General features: G+C 40.7%; 1 protein-coding gene across 1 annotated transcript in view; it reads right to left on the minus strand.

The window, feature by feature from the left end:
* Positions 1 to 9,392: 9,392 nt before the first annotated feature.
* Positions 9,393 to 17,187, minus strand: part of pcca (propionyl-CoA carboxylase subunit alpha) — a 34,735-nt gene continuing 26,940 nt past the window's right edge. Inside the window, exons 21-23 of the mRNA XM_023296243.3 lie at positions 11,698 to 11,838; positions 10,415 to 10,492; positions 9,393 to 10,133 (exon numbers count right to left, since the gene is read on the minus strand). Of these exons, the coding sequence (XP_023152011.2) occupies positions 10,065 to 10,133; positions 10,415 to 10,492; positions 11,698 to 11,838 (288 nt within the window). The 3' untranslated portion in view covers positions 9,393 to 10,064. The remainder of the gene's footprint in view (positions 10,134 to 10,414; positions 10,493 to 11,697; positions 11,839 to 17,187) is intronic.

The raw sequence follows: 17,187 nt of genomic DNA on the forward strand, positions 1-17,187 counted from the left end.
TAACAAAGACCATATGCAGTACAGTCACGACAGAAGTGGTAAGATGGTGACGATAACTGATGAGGTAAAACTTTGAGGTGTGAATTATGGCACATGTAGGGTGTTGTTAGATACACAGTTTGTGTTACACAGCAAACACAGACGCTTTCAGAAATCAACACAACTAACGTTCACCAGGCCTGTAACAAAAAAAAAACAGACATCTTACATCTGCCTCCACTCAGAGACAGTAACGCCTCACTATGTGCTGTAACCTTCACCGTAATTAAACTGCTATTATGTTAAACTGCATCATTTTATCTTAAACAAAGCCTGAATAAAAACACTTATGCGGTAAAACTGGCATTCTGATTTCAAATGTTTCTTTTTTTCATTGTGCATTAGTGACCTTTCTGTCAAGACAACCAACATTTCTCAACAAGTTTACACTCGGTGGGTGGACACTGATGCGTTTTGATCCAGGTCAATCTCTTCCTTCCTCTAATGAGATCTTCCATTTGGCATTTTCTCTCCGAACACTCGCACATATTAATTACTTTCAATATATGACCTCTCTTTTTTGTATCAACAATAATAAATAGTATCTATGGAGACAGATACACTCTACAAACAACAGAAAAATGTGGTCTTTTTTTGTACCTGCCAATAATGCTGTAATAAGTACATTATTTACAGAGCCAGAAAAAGGTGACAAAATGACAAGATCCACAGGTCCAGCACTGATACGGACTCTGTATGTTTGTAAGCACAATGATTAAGCAATGCTTCACTTGCACGTGTATTATTCTGGAAATTCTGTATTGTGACAAGTATATATAAGAATATTTGAAGGATTTCAATGTCACCCTGTCATCAAAATATTTACTTAACTTGTAGGAAAAAATAGTCAACTTATGAAAGTGCTTATTTGAACTTAGGAAACAAAGCAAACTGTACTGCTGTCAAAGGTGCCCTTTGGAGTTTTCTTGTAAACACATAAAAGTTACGTTTACATTCAGTGTTTCTCAAAAAATCAATACCCTCCTTATAAATCATGCAATATGGAATTTCAGACAAATCTAAAGATCCACTCCAGTGAAAATCATATATTCTTGTTGGTTTATACCTTGCTAATATGTCCATATTTTATGTGTTCAAAGACAAGTAAGCAAAACAAAAGCAGTCGAAGAAATGGCTGAGCATTTCTGCCTTAAAGCTGCAGTGTAACAATGCTGATTTCAAACATATGATTTCAGATGGCTATTATTTCACAACTAAGATTCAGTCCCCAGTTCAAATATGCATGGCTGATATACTTCAATATTACGAGCATAAAGTAGTTTCACACTGTTTGAGCAGAGTCGTGAATGAGCTGGTGTACTACAGCTGCAGCAAACGGGAAGGGGTGAATAGAGACTATAGATCTACACATTCTGGAGGAAATTATGCTGCAAAGTTATCCATCTATCCATCCATTATCTATACACCGCTTAATCCTCATTAGGGTCGCGGGGGGGCTGGAGCCTATCCCAGCTGACTCGGGCGAAGGCAGGGGACACCCTAGACAGGTCACCAGTCTGTCGCAGGGCTACATACAGAGACAAACAATCACTCTCACATTCACACTTACGGGCAATTTAGAATGATCAATTAACCTCAGCATATTTTTGGACTGTGGGAGGAAGCCGGAGTACCAGGAGAAAACCCACGCATGCACAGGGAGAACATGCAAACTCCATGCAGAAAGATCCCGGGAAAGCCGGGACGCGAACCAGGGATCTTCTCGCTGCAAGGCGAAAGTGCTAACCACTACACCACTGTGCAGCCCCTGCAAAGTTATGTCAAAAGAATTATTTTAATTGAAAAAAAAAAAAAAACTCTAAATGTGTAATTTGGCATAAAGATTAGTTTTTAGGAGTTTAATCACTGACCACAGAGGGACTTTAACCCTTATGCACTGTAAGGGGTTCATTGCTGGTCTTTTCCTTGTTATGGGGTTGAGTCTGCCCCCCCCCGGGGTCGGTGGGAACTGGAGGTTCTTATGGGGGTTTCCCATCCTGGCAGCAGCAGCAGCAGCAGCGGCAGTGGCGGCAACAGCTGCAGCAGTGGCAGCTTCTTCTTCTTCTTCTTCTTCTTGCGGTGTAGCGGTGGCACAAGCGGGACAGTAGCAAATCACGCAGCCAGAACACAAGTGAATCAGACACCGGTGGCATACCGTGTTTGTCTTGACGTCTTTGCTCCTGGGGCAGACCAGGCATTGTTTCCTTTTTTTTCCTGAGACTGACCAGAAGACCCACGTGGTCTTCGTCTCCGCAGCGGTCTCAGGTTCTTCTCCGGCGGACCTCGTTTGTCGGGTTTTCCCAGGTACATTTGCATCTGCCACACGTAGCTGGACCTGGCATCGCAGGCGACCCATATCTTGAGCCCGTACCTGGCCGGTTTGTTGGGCATGTATTGCCTGAACGGACATCGGCCTGTGTTGTTGTTGTTGTTGAGGAGAGAAGAGGAGAGGAGAGGAGAGAAAAGGAGAGGAAAGAAGAGGAGAGGAAAGTAGATGAGAGAGGAGAGAAAATAAGAGAAAAAGGGAGTGATTATTATTATTATTAGTAGTAGTAGTAGTAGTAGTAGTTTTGTCATCATTATTACTATTTTTATTATTAAGTTCATTATGAGCTACCAAACAGGCAACTGTGACACACACACACACACACACACACACACACACCAAACATTGGTTTGTTTTTTCTTTTTTTTTTTTTTTTTTAAGAAAAAAAAAAATAAAACACCTTACCTCTGAACGGGACCAGCCTCTCGTCTACGGTGACATCGGCGCCCAGGACGTACATTTCCAGCAACTGGGTTCGCCACAGGTCCCACACGTGTCTTGCGGCGGCCAGCTTGTCCGGTGTCGGGATCCCAGAGGCTCTCGCAGGCCTCGCCTCTGGACCTGTAGACGCCGGACAGAACGAGCGAGCCCAGGTACGCTTGAAACCACGTCCTGTCCATCCTTCTCCATCCGTCCGGGGCTCGCGCCCTACCCTCCACCTCGAGGTTGGTCATTTCTATCACTGTGTCCTGGATGTCTGGGTGGATGAACCCCAGGAACGTGGAGACTATGTCTTTGGCCGCATCTTTGGAAAAGGCCGTGGGTCCCGGAGTCGGGTGGAGGCGAAGACCGTCGTCGCCGTCCTCCTCCTCCTACTCCTCCTCCTCCTCGGTCCAAGTTGCTCTCGTCTCCGCTCTCCTCGTCTCCGTCAAACGGGTCAAATCTGCTCTCGGTTATCGTCATGAGCATGTACCATATGTGATTTTGCATAGCTTTGCCTATCTGGCTCATGTCCACGACATCCCGATCCAGAGCACGCCTGGTTCCCTCCGGCCAGCACTCCTGGGCTTTGACCTTGACTTTGAGCTCGAGGTCGCCTGTGATCTCCCCCGAGAAACACAGGTCCAGCTGCTCTTAGGTCAGGCCCATGAGCAGTGACTGGTCGAAAGGCTCTGGACAGGGTTCCCCCGCAGCCGTGCCTAGAGCACTCCTGGCGTGGGAGCACATGTTCTTCAGCTTCACCAAATCTGTGTAATACTGCGAGTGCAACGAGGGAGACGTGAGGATCTTGAACGCTGCGACCTTGACCTGAACGTTGTCTCCTCTCACCGCGAGCGAAGCTCTTAGCTTGTCCCAGCTTGTCCCAGCTCGACACCATTACCTTGCAGATGATTGAGAACTGAGCCCCCCAGTTGCATGTCCAGGCCACTTTGTGGAACATCGGCAGCTCCGCAGCAGCGACGGGGATTGGTATCCGATTCTCTTGTTGCTCCAGTTGCTACTGCTCTTCCTCCTCCTGATCGCTGTCGCTATTGCTTTTGTCGTAGCCGCTTTCATGGCTTTCCTTGTCATCGCTGTCCTCGTCCTTGCTGTCTGGTCACGCTGGCTTGGCCGTGACCGCGTACCCTGGCATCTCCGAAAACTGGCTATCTGTGCTCTCGCCGCTCCCAGAAGGCATGTTTTTTGTTGTTGTTGTTCGTGTTTTTTTTCTCCCCCCTCCCTTTGTCATATAATTCTGAAAAATGGTCAGCTGAGTCTTCACACCATACCAATGGCACAATGTGAAGATTTTGACATTTCATACAACACTGTTGCCGTGGCAATGCATTGTTGACGTGACAAAGTATTTTTTGACAGGTTAAGAATGCTCAAATGCTCGCCAGCTCACTGTATGCATCTCGACGCTGCCTGTGCTATAGCACCCCCTACAGTATTTTTAAAAAAACAGCCCCCGCACCACGTTTCACCTACGTCCACAAAATTTGGGAGGCATATAGAGCACATCAGGATGCACAAAAAAGCCTCTTGGAGTCATACCCTAAACCCAACAGGAAGTCCGTCATTTTTAATTAATTGGACAAATTTTGGGGATTGTTTTCATTTTCGAGAGCGAACTCCTCTAGGGGTTAACTCCTAGAGACCTCAAATTTGGCCAGTATATACAACAGGACGTAATGATGAAAAGTTATCAAAAGGTTCCTCAAAAGCTGAAAGGCGTGGCCATGGCGGCCCCTAGAAATTTGATCCTTCGCCATAAAACAGGAAATACTTTTTGACACATTAGAAATGCTTGGAATTTCACCAAAATTACCACACACATCACAACTGGCTAAAGGAAGGACACCGTATGCATCTCGGCACTTCATGTGCTATAGTGCCCCCTGCAGCATTTTGAACATATTGCCTCCACAACCCATTTCACCTACATCTACAATATTTGATGGGCATGTGTAGCACGTCAGGGCGAACAAAAAAGTCTATGGTGCACAAAACCTACACCCAACAGGAAGTCCGCCATCTTGGATTAATTGCGAGATTTTTGGTCATTTTGGTCGTTTTCACTGCTTAACTACTCAAAGGGGACAACTTCAAGAGACCTCAAATTTGATCAGTCTATAATCAGTCGGTTGCAATGATAACTTATCATAATCATCTGCATAGGTCAAAGGGCGTGGCCATGGTGACCACCTGAACTTTGATGATTCACTATGAAACATCAACTACTGTCGGCCCCCACAGCAACTTTCACTGATGTCCATGAAATTTGGTATGCCTATGTAGCACATTAGGATGAACAAAAAAGCCTCCTGAACCCATAATGTAAACCCAAGAGAAAGTCTGCCATTTTGACTTAAATGTCAGATTTTGGGTGTTTTTCGTCATTTTCAGTGATTTATTCGTCACAGGTGGTAACTCTAAAACACCTCAGATTTGGACAGTATATACAACATGACATAAGGATGAGAATTTGTGAAAATGGCATACAACAGTCAAAGGGTGTGGCCATGGCAGCTGACTGAACTTTGATGCTTCGCCATGAAAGGGTGCTGTGTAAATCCCCTGTACATGCTGCAATCTGCCTCAAACTTTACATTATTAATCAAAGTCCTGCCCTGATGACATCCATATGCCACAGTGACAGCACCACCTGCTGGAGAGGAAATGACATGTTTTACACTTTGATATACCATTATTAGCCAATTGCTTATGTTCATGTTCATTATTCTCTCATCCTCTTTTCACCAGCTTCCATTTTTACTTTATATTGTTTCCCAGTGTGTTTCAACCGTGACAAATTGCTTCCTGGTATGTTTTTTCCTCTTTCTATTGGCTAGCAGGATGTTTCAGCCTATTTCAACTGACTACCAGTATGTTTTAGTGTTGTTATATTGGCTCCCACTATGTTTCAGTTTCCTTACACTGGCTTCAGTATATTTTGTCTTCCATTTTAAACACCAGTTTGAGAGTTAGTAACTCTTGTCTGTGTCACATTACCTCCTTATAAAGGACATTGTAACTCTGACAAATGCTCCACTTTCACACATACCATTTCTACAAACTTTCTGAAAAGATCTCTCAAATTCGTCAGCTACATCTCGAAACTTTAAATTTTATGTCACCCTCAGACGTCTGTCATGTCGACGTGTGCCAAGTCCCAAAGTGCGTGGGTGTGCGAGGACCCGTTCAACGCTGCTTGCAGCTTTAATTCAATTTACTTTGTGTAAAGCTCCAGTTCCACTGACAGCAAAACAGCCCCAGAGCATAATATTGCCACCACCATGCTTGATGGTAGGTTCGGTGTTCTTGGGGTTAAAGGTGTCTTTTTCTCTCCTCCAAACATATTTCTGGTCATTGTGGACAAAGAGTTCAGTTTTTGTTTCATCTGACCACAGAACTGTCCTCTAGAACAGTGGTTCCCAACTTGTTTGGCTCGGAGAACCCCCTATAAGCTGCACCCCAGCACCAGCGCCCCCCCAGGGCAAAAAAAAAAAAAAAGGGAAAATTTGATTAACATAACTTTCTGCATCACCAGAACTGGTCATTCAAGTTGCAGTATGTACGTTTTTGACCCAGCAAATTTCATTTGAGTTGAGGATATAATCACATTGTCTACATGGTTATTAAAGTCACCCTCTATAACGACTTTATCTGTATGGAGCACTAAATCATCCAAGAACAATGAGAGTTCAGATAAAAACTCAGAGTATGGGGCAGGATGGGTGACATACAACTAAAAGAACAGGTTTTTGTGTTTCACAGTTCAAGTGAGAGACAGTAAGACTTTAAAACAAATTATAATTAAGTTTCTACCTGTTTTTTTTTTTTTTTTGGTTTGGTTTTTGCGAGAGCAAGAGGGGCAGCAGGCGCCAGGATTCTTTGTTCTCCTGTTTGCTTGTTTGCGTTGGATAAACACAAAACACAGATATTTCTTTTGCTTGCGTGCACTACATGCCCATGGTGCATCAGTGTCTCTTTTTGAATATAAGTCTGTTTGTTTTAAGACAAATGGTCACTACAGGCTTAAAGGTTAAACATTAGCTAAAGAGATCATGTTAAGTTTAGCATTAGTCTTGTCTTTAAATCAATTATGCATTTTACTTAGAAGACGTACAATAAACGGTGAAATTATCTTTGCAGACTGCAGCATCACAGCCAGTGACACCAAGAAACTGGATAAACTGATAGAGAAGGCTAGTTTGGTGGTGAGGCTTGCTTTGGAGCTCATGAAGTGGGCAGGTCTGATATGTGATATCTGATATGCAGCTATATAACCAGTTAAACTATGTGGGCATGCTACTAACCAACACAGCTGTATACTCATGACCAAATGAGTACATTGCAGATGTAACACCAGCTTTCTCTTAACATGCCCGAATACCACGTTCTCTGCTGTTTTACACACCTCTTTAAACACCAGTAATTTGAATTGTGTGTGCAACTCCAGCCAGTGTATTTCAGCTGTGCAGCAAATGGGTTTGGTCCCCGGCTGGTGGAAAGAACTAAAATCAGGGTCTGAGCCTAATCTTAGTCTCAGGTTGAACAGGGTGTGTCTGCACTACTGGAGGCTGCTTGTTTCTGATGTGCAGACATGTAGGCCAATACAATCTGACATGAAGTTACATGCACTGTTGATCTACTTGGACCTGGACTGCCATTGCTTGTGCATTCCTAATGTAACTGGGTGCAATTTAGACTTATGCCATGTTGAAAGTGACATGGAAATGTTACTAGCTCAGAGGTGGTTCAGACAATCTGGAAGAAACACAGGAGACTAGAAGTCAGCTATGTTCCCGAACAGATTTTGGTGGACATCTGGATTGTAATGTGATCTTCTGTTGAGTTGTTTTCTGAAAGATACTGTCTTGTGGCTTTCTAATTTTCACATTTCTGATTTTTAGAAACCGCTTTCTATTTTTTCCTATTTGAGCTTTGACAGCACATATACTGCATATGTGTCAGCTGGGTTCTGGACGTTTGATGCGCTGTTTTATATTGTCACGTAAGGATTGTGCCTCATCTAAATCAAAACTCTCAATCTGGTTTGTTGTCTTACCAAAAGTCCTTCATGTGAATTATGATTCAACTAGAAAAGCACTCAGAGCGCAGTACTCCACCAAGGCTGCTCAGTTGACGTATCATTTCCGACAGATGAAATCTTTAATAAAAAATGACCTTGCGCTGAGCACAGGCATGTGTTATGCATGTGCATGTTATGTATGAATACCAAATTGCATGTAAATTACTCTTATAAAGGTCTGTTGATCAGTTCATCACTTTTGGCAAGCCTTTGTCTTGCTACTGTTAAAATAACCATTCCCTCCATGCTTTTATTTTGAAGACGTATCTTTAATCTTGCGGGCTTTTATTGTGTCACCATTCCATCGGCACGGGAAGTGTTTATCTAAGCAGCGGTTTCTTGACATGACGAAGACGCTGCCGAAAAGCCCGAAAATTCACATGAAGGTGAAAGAAAACGGTTCCATGCTGTTGCGGTCTAGCAAAGGATGTGTCTAAACTTATAAGCACCTAGTGGGGACAAGGTCTTACCGTGAAGAAAGGAGTGAAGGACAGAAAGGTGAATTTGTGTTCAAAATAAGGCTGACAGCTGAACTTAACCTGTCTGGCTGGGGTTTGCTACATTGCGTGACCTAAATATGTAGCGGGCGGCAGGAATTGACGGGACTCAGAAACACCCCACAGTTTAATCATTTGTTCCTTGTATGATTTCCAACTGATAAATCACGGACAATTTGTAGTAGGATCGCAATCATGTGATCGTCAGCGGGTAACTGACAGTGTTCATGTAATGGTTACAGCGAGGCTGTGCCGGCAGCTATATTTAGCAATGGGAAATCATGAACAAATCCGTGGATCCAGATTATAAGCCACATCACTGCCAAAATCTAATCACTTGGTCCTTGTGTCATTTCTGACCTCCCCTGAAAATTTCATTCAAATCCGTTAGTCCGTTTGTGAGTAATGTTTCACACACACAGTCACAGACAAACGTACACGGATTGTCCCATAACTCCGCCGTTCCTTGGAGTAATTAGGAGTGTCTGCAGTTCTTGGGATACCCACTGAATGACATTTGTACTGCAGCTATTTGGACTTCTTCCTTTACCTTTGCTTGCTTTGACAGAATTAACATAGCTGTCCTTCATCCTGTGCCATCCACATTCACGTTTGTGGCAAAATCAGTTTCATCTGTTCCTTCAGCCAACAACTATGGCATGGTGACTGCACATTCCTAGTTACGTATGGGTCATCCAGGTATTATATGATCCCTTGATGGTTAGGAGGAATGCGATACGATGAGTTCTAAATATTATTAAGGTTCTATGAATTCTGGACAACCTCTAGTCCCCTGTCACAAGTAAATAGTGTAGAAGATAATTGCTGGTTGCCAGGCCACTTTATCAGATTGTTTCACTCATATCACGCATTACTTTAATAGCATTATATCCCAATTTACCATACCCATGTACTGCATACCATAATTCATAGAACCTTCATACTATTTTTATACATCATGCCAACTCTCCTTTAGATGTAGCCAGACAGAAGTTCAGTCAGCGTTACTGTGTATGAAAAAGAAGCATTTTATTGGTTTTATGTATAATTATTTAAAGTCAGTTCATCCAAATTTCAACAGACATTTTTCCCTCTTCCTTTAAAAATACCAACTTTGTTTTGTTGCTTTTCTGATGGAGGAAAAAATATTTTTGAAATATCCACAAGAGATCTCTGTAAACTCATTATCTTTCTGCCTCCACTCCAATACACTAGAGGAGAGGTGAATGGAATTTTTTTTTGTACCACATCAAACATTTTATTATGACATTTGATAAAAACATAATATTGATCAACTCAAGGCATGTCCTTCCATTATATTGGATTGGCAGGACTTTCCTATCACTTGTCAAAATGTGCTTAAATAACAAAAAAATCTTTATTGGGAATGTGGATGAACTGACCCTTTTAACAAATACTAACAATCAGGTCTAGAAATTGATAAAACTGAATAACCATAGGAGTCCAAGAAACATGAAGGAGTCTGGCATCTGCAGAAGACTGCACACTGCTGATACTGCTCTGAGTCACTATCAGGAAATCTAAACTCTAGTAGTGTACCACAGTAGAGGCTGACCACTGGCAAGAGAAACCAAGCATCAAGTGTTTGTCAGTATGGATACTTCTGTGTGGACATCAGGCTTATCCTGGGGCTGATGCCACATCAGAGATCACAGGTAGTAGTTTATTGGAGCTCTACAAGCAGGTCACCTTCTCCCACTGTCTCCCCTGGCTTACAGTGGACACTCTTAACCTGGAAGGCAAGTTAACACAAACTCACATTGTTAAAAGGTTTTTAAATGGAACATTTTTAAGAGGTCCATCCATACAGTGAATCTATTTACACTGAACAAAAGCCACAAGCTAATTATATTTATCACAGCTAAATACATGTGTCTAATCTACCTTACATAATTATAAATGAATAAACAAAAAAAAAATCTCCCAAATGCACCAGCAAATGTTGAACTAGTGGCTGCTTCTACATATTCATCAGAAAGGATGCACTGACACAGACGGACAGACAGACATTACCTTTGCCTGTCTGGCAGCTGTCAAACTGTTCTGCATCTTCATGGCTTCAATCACACAAATCTCTTGACCCTCGGCAACCTACAACCACACAAGACCAGAGTGCATGAAAAGAATGGCATAGTGCTTGCAACTTGTAGCACAGGGACACATAAATAAAAAGAGGGGAGATATCAGGGGTAGAACTTTAAGGCCTTTTATCACCACCCTCAAGATGTTGTTTGTGTTTGTTTTAAGATCACTAAGCCACCTACTTGAGTTTAAACTGACCAGCAGGGTTATTGTAATACATACCAATACATTGGTATGTAATGTAGCACATCGTCAGCATAGACAGAAGTATGTGGACATCTAAAAATACCACCCTTGCATGACAAGTCACTCCAAAATTGGTAAAGTAACTAACCTGACATTTTCAGTCTTTCTACCAGATGTACGGATCTATCTGGAAGGATTTGTTCCTATTCAGGCATTAGTAAGGTCCAACACAGATGCTGGGTGATAAAGTCTAGCTTATTCAGCATTTCATTAGATTATTTTTTTTTGCCTTCATTTTGGAGGACAGTGGAGAGAGTGACAGGAAACGTGGGGAGAAGAGTGGGAGAAAGATATGCAGCAAATGTCTGTGAGTCGGACTTGAACCCATGACCGCTGCATCGGGACTATAGCAATTGTATATGGGTTGCCCACTCAAGACTACAGGGGAGCCCATTTCATTTGATTTTAAAAGTGTTGACAGGGTTGACATCAGGACTCAATACCACACTGGACAAAGTATTTCTATATAGAATTCGATTTTTATCTGGGGCACTCTCAAATACAAACTATTGTCACAAAGTTGACCGTTATCTATGGTCTAAAATACTGTATGTTATGGAGTCAAGGTTTCAATTTCATTGGACCATGGACAACATACTTAAACCAAAAGTACACCCAAACATGCACAGTGTTAACATACTATGCACATATGGTGTTACAAACCAATGACACTTCTTTGCCATTGTTTGTAATATGAGGAAGTAGTCTGCATCTAGAGATGCCAGTTAGTTTGGTCTCACCACATCCAGTAAAGAGGAGGGAAATGACCTTTGCAATACCAGAGTGTCTACTCTCCTAGAAATATTGGTCTTCAGTGTTTCAATATATGGGATGTAATGATATGGATACTGTGTTTGCAATCGTTATTGGATTCAGATCATGTCATTTACTTCCTAACACACCCTTTGTAGATGAGGTAAGAATTCTTGTGTGTATGTGGTAAATTACTGTACACAGAGAAGCATTACCGTATCTCCAGGCTTAATGGACACAGCCACAACTGTGCCGGGCATTGGTGAACGTAGGATGCTGCTGGTGTCTTCTGGAACTTTTTCTGGCATGTAGGAGTTTAGCTCTGAAGCCAATTTGGACAGAACACGCACCTTAAACTACAATGAAAAATACACAGTGTGAGAAAGACAGGGTGGGGTGAGGAAATGTTCTGCGCTGCAATATAAGGAATACGAGTAAATTAAAGTTTTGACTTTAAACACATTTTAAAGGTGGCAGTGAATACCGACAGATTTCCTGGACATTATTTGGGGCCCTCTGTTTTAGCTAAGCATCTGTTTCCAGCAGTTGGACTAACAATAACTAGAGCGAAGTCACTTCATCATCACCTATGAGGATTATCTTGATATGAAACTGCTGTATAAGGACTAATAATGTTACAGGTTATTTACTGTGGAAAACTGTGGCTCCATTGCTGTTTTTTTTTTTTTTTTTAAACTTTATTTTTAATAAAAGGTTTTTTTTTTTTTGTTTTTTTACAAACATGGAACAAAACATAATGAACTGATAGACCAACAAGAAAGAAAAAATGCAGCTTACAAAGAGAAAACATACAGATACAGAATTGTATTACAACTCGCCCCCCCCACCCCCACCCCCCCAATTGGTATCTAGTCACAAAAAAATTGCTTCCATTTCCTCCAATAGCGTTCTCCTTTTTCTGAGGCTTGCCTCAAAAAAAAAGTTAGTCTCTCCATTGTGTATATTTCGTTTGTTATTTCAATTCAGCCCAAGCCATTAGGCGGATCCACATTCAGCCATTTTCGCGTAATGGCCTTTTTGCCTGCTGTTTGTAAGATTTGCAGAAGATACCCGTCTTCCTTTCTTAGTCCAGTTGGCAAATTTCCGAGGTTAAACAGTGAAAAGTTTCTTCCAATTGTAATCCTGTGATTAATATTACTAAGTACCTATGTCCAATAGGGGGCAATCTTGGGACATTCCCAAAAAATATGAAAGTGTCCTGCTGGTATCGGTCCACATTTCCTCCACAGTTATCATGTTCGGAAGTTTTGGTCTGTAGAGCCTTGATTTTTGGGGTAATAAAATATCTTAATGTATTCCTCCAAGTGAACTCTCTCCATAGTTCAGAACAAGTAGTAGTCGTGATTGTTTTACAGATATTTAACCAATCCTCTTCACTTAGGCCAATTCCAACCTCTTTCTCCCATCTCTGTTTAATGTGCATAGTAGAGAGCTTTTTTCTAGATTGTAAGATTGCACGACTGATGAGATCTGTTTTTTGGTAAGTTTCAATTTGCAGACGTCAATGAAAAGCAAAATTAAAGAGCAACTTTCAATTCAAATGATGTCTTAATTGAAGATATCTGAAAAAGTCATCTCTTTCCAAGTTGTATCTTTCTGATAATTGCTGAAAGGATTCCAGTCCTTTGTCATTAGATATTTTCCAGTATGCAGTAATACCTTTACTACACCAATATTTAAATCTATTATCATTTCTTGCTGGTGTGAAAGCCCCATCATATGCGGGCCAGTGCAGAATCTTTGCATGTTTTTCCACTGCTTTGTCTTTAAGTTCTTTAAACCAAATACTTAATGGTGTTTTTATCCACAAGGATACTTTGGGTAAAAGTGATTGTAATAGTTGTTTGTCCCCTAGAATAGAGGGGAGAGGAATTCGGATCTCAGCTTGATCCATTTCCTTCCATCTGGCATCACATGACAGGTCACACCATGCAATCAGAATTCTAAGCAGTGCAGATTTATAACAACTTTCAAGACATGGAAGAGCTCTACTGCCTTTATTTCTTGTTAATTGCAAGGTCTCAAATTTTATCCTCGGTCTGCGTTTGTCCTAAATAAAGTCTGAAATAATTTTATTCCATTCAGTAAATTGCTTGGAGGACACCTCAACTGGCAATGCCAAAAATAGATATAGTAGCTTAGGTAATATAGTCATTTTTATCAAATCTATTCCATTGTGCATATTCATTGGAAGTAAAAACCATCATTCCATATCTGATTTTATGCTACATGTTAAGGGATCATAGTTATACTTGCTAATATCTGTCAATTCTTTGGGGAGATTAAACCCTAAATATTTAATTATGTCATTGCTCCAATTGCATTTTAAACATTTTTGCATCTATCAGGGTTATAATTAAATGTTAAAATTTGAGTTTTATGGAGATTTAATTTGTAGCCAGAGTAGTAATCAAATATGTTAAATTAGGATAATAATGATGTCAGGCTAGTTTCAGGTTTAGTAAGGGTCATCAAAATGTCGTCCGCATACAGACATATTTTGTACTCCGTATTGTGTATGGTGACCCCTGCAATATTTGGTGATTCTCTGATGGCTTGCGCTAACGGCTTGATGAATAGTACAAACAGAGTTGCACTCATTGCACATCCCTGTCTACAGCCTCTTTTCAATGCAACAGAATTTGATAACTCTCCATTAATTTTTATCCTTGCTGTAGGTGAACTATACAGGGATTTTAGACACTTGATAGGCTGGGTATTGAAGCCAAATCGTTTTAAAAACAAATATAGAAACTCCCATCTAACGGAATCAAATTCCTTTTCCGCGTCAAAGCTAAGAACCACAGATTCCATGGACTTCATGTGATGAATGAGGTTAAGTGCTCTACGTATGTTGTCATGTGTTTGCCTATTTTTAACAAATCCTATCTGGTCTGTATCTATCAATTCTGGAATTATATGTTCTAATTGTATGGCCAGTATTGTCGTACATATTCTATAATCTATGTTTAGAAATGATATGGGTCTGTAGGAGCTACACTCAGTTTCGTCTTACCCTGGTTTGGGTATTACAGAAATAAGGGCTTGATTCCAAGATGGTGGTATTTCTCCACCTTCAAGGACATAATTGAAGCAGCGCTTTAATATTGGTAAAATCATTTGCCTAAAGTTCTTGTACCATTCTGATGAAAAGCCATCTGGACCTGGCATTTTATTCCCTTTTAGATTTTATAATGTCTTGTTAATTTCTTCTTCTGTTATTTGCAGTGTAAGTCACTTATTTTGTTCTATACCTATAGAAGGTAAATCCAGCGAATCCAGGAAAGACTCTATGATATCGTGACTTTCCGCTGGAGGCTGGGAGTATAAATATGTATAATAAGAAACTAAAGATTTTTGTATATCTTCTTAGTTTGTGGGTTTTTTATTGTATGTATACAACAACTCGCTTCTTGTTTGCGTGTCCTCCAAGCAAGTAACTTCTTGGCTTTAGGTTCATTCTCCTAATAGTTTTGTTTAATAAATTTAGCTTTTTTGACTACCTGATTTTCATAAAGTTCATCTAAAGTCCGCCTGGTCAAAGTTAACTGTTCTAAGCTCTCTGCATTATTATTTTTCATATGTTCTGCTTCTAAAAGTTTAAGCTTCATTACCTTATCAGAAATTTGTTTCTCTTTTTTTTTCCTCTCCTAAGACCACATTGTCAGTTTATCTCTTAGGACTGCTTTAGCAGCAACCCATAGTACACTTAGAGAAATGTTTTCATTATCATTGTGACACATGTAATCTGCGAACTCTTCTTGACTACATTTTTGAAATTCTGTTAATCATTAAGGAGCTTGCAATTCAGTCTCCAAACTCTTTTAGTTTTATATCTAAATGTATTGTTAGGTAGAGTCCAGCGTGGTCGGAGATATCCCTAAGGCCTATTTTACAATCAATTATCCTATGCCTATCAGAATTCAGCATGAAAAAATAATCCAACCTAGAAAACATTGCATGGGATTGGAAAAGGAAAGTAAACATTTTTTTGTGTAGGTCTCTCCATATATCCATCATACCAAGCTTGCTTAATAGTTTTTTAGCATGTACTGCCTCTGGTCGCATTTTTCTTATTTTGGAAGAGGAGTCCAATGAAGGATGCAGGTGTATATTCCTGTCTCCTCCACATATCACAACCCCTGCCATTTCAACACATAATACTAGACGTATTAGACGAACCTTTTTAGTAAATTGTTTATCACTTCTAGGGGGGTGATACACGTTAAGGAATGTAACCTCTTTGTGATCAATAAAGCCTTTTACTAAAATGTATCACCATTCAGCACCAGCAACTTGTGAGGTGAATTGGAAATTTACATGGTTTGAGATAATAATTGAGACTCCTCTAGCTTTACCTGTTTTATAAGAATAATAATAAGCATGTTTAAACCATTTTTTCAGCTTTTCATGTTCGTTGTTTGAAAGATGTGTTTCTTTCCAAAATATGACATCCTGCTTTTCACGCTTCATCTTGGTTATGGCTTTACTCCTCTTTACAGGATTGTGTAAGTCATTTACGTTAAGGGTAATAAAATTATATTTCTGTCTAGACATTTTACTTTTCAAAAAATAATACAATTATTGCCAGGATTAAACAATCAAAATAAAAACTGAAAAATGTCGGCCTATCTAATGAACAATAGGAACAGATAACAAAACAAAACAAAAACGACTTCCAAATGTGAAGTGCATTATCCACTTCTGAGTTGAGAGAGAAATCCTTTGAAACCAAAGGAGTCGCTCTCAGTGCGAGCCATGAACTCTGATCTGTGTCAAATAGAGCAGCTCGCATAGGAGGAAAAAACAAGCATGCATTTCCCAGCAAAAGGGTCAAGATTACGAATGTAGTTGAGGAATGACTAATTCATTAACACTCAATGATAATCAGGAAAGTGTAAACCTTAATTAGTGCCATCTTTGCTGCATCGGAATTCTTTCAACCTTTCCTGTGTGCTTAAGTCTTTCCCGTTTATGTCGTGAGGTGCCAGCATTTTGCCATGCAGACTCTGCCATCCTCATTCCAGATGACTCCTGGTGCTGTGTTATCTAAGCAAAGTTTTCAGTGCCTTTCTGATGGGGGCATATGCCTTCCTCTTAGCCAGGGTATTACTGGTATAATCTTGCTCGAAGAAAATGCGTCTTCCTTGAAATTGGATGTCCTTTTTGCTCCATGCAGAACGAAGCACACGTTCCTTAGTTTTAAACTCTAGAAAGCAGAGGACGATTGACCTCGGGTTGGCATCTTGGGGAGGTTTGATAGCGAATGAACGGTGGCATCTTTGTATTCCGAGGGGGGTGTAGAGGAGAGCAAGCTTCGTTTTAATAAAATGTTCCACAAATCCAAGAATAGCATTTTTTTCGGCCCCTTCTTCAATGCCATGAATCCTTATATTGTTTCTCTGTGAGCGTGCCTCCAAGTCCTCGAGCTGTGCCTGGAGATTTTCCTGTAGTTCAATAGTGTGGGACAGCACTTGTCTTGCCTTGGCACTGAAGGTCTCCATTTCCGTGACTCTGATCTTGGCTTCTTCCACCCAGCTTGTCACGTCCTTGATGTCGGTTTCAATCACACCAAGTCGGTTATTCATTTCTCTTCTGAAGTCACTAAGCTCTCTTTTAAGCTGGCCGGTGGCTTCAGAGAGCTCCTTCATAATGTCCGTACGTACTTTTTGTATTTCGGCGAT

The sequence above is a fragment of the Amphiprion ocellaris genome, chromosome 16 (genome assembly GCF_022539595.1).
Source record: "Amphiprion ocellaris isolate individual 3 ecotype Okinawa chromosome 16, ASM2253959v1, whole genome shotgun sequence".
Classification (NCBI taxonomy): domain Eukaryota; kingdom Metazoa; phylum Chordata; class Actinopteri; family Pomacentridae; genus Amphiprion; species Amphiprion ocellaris.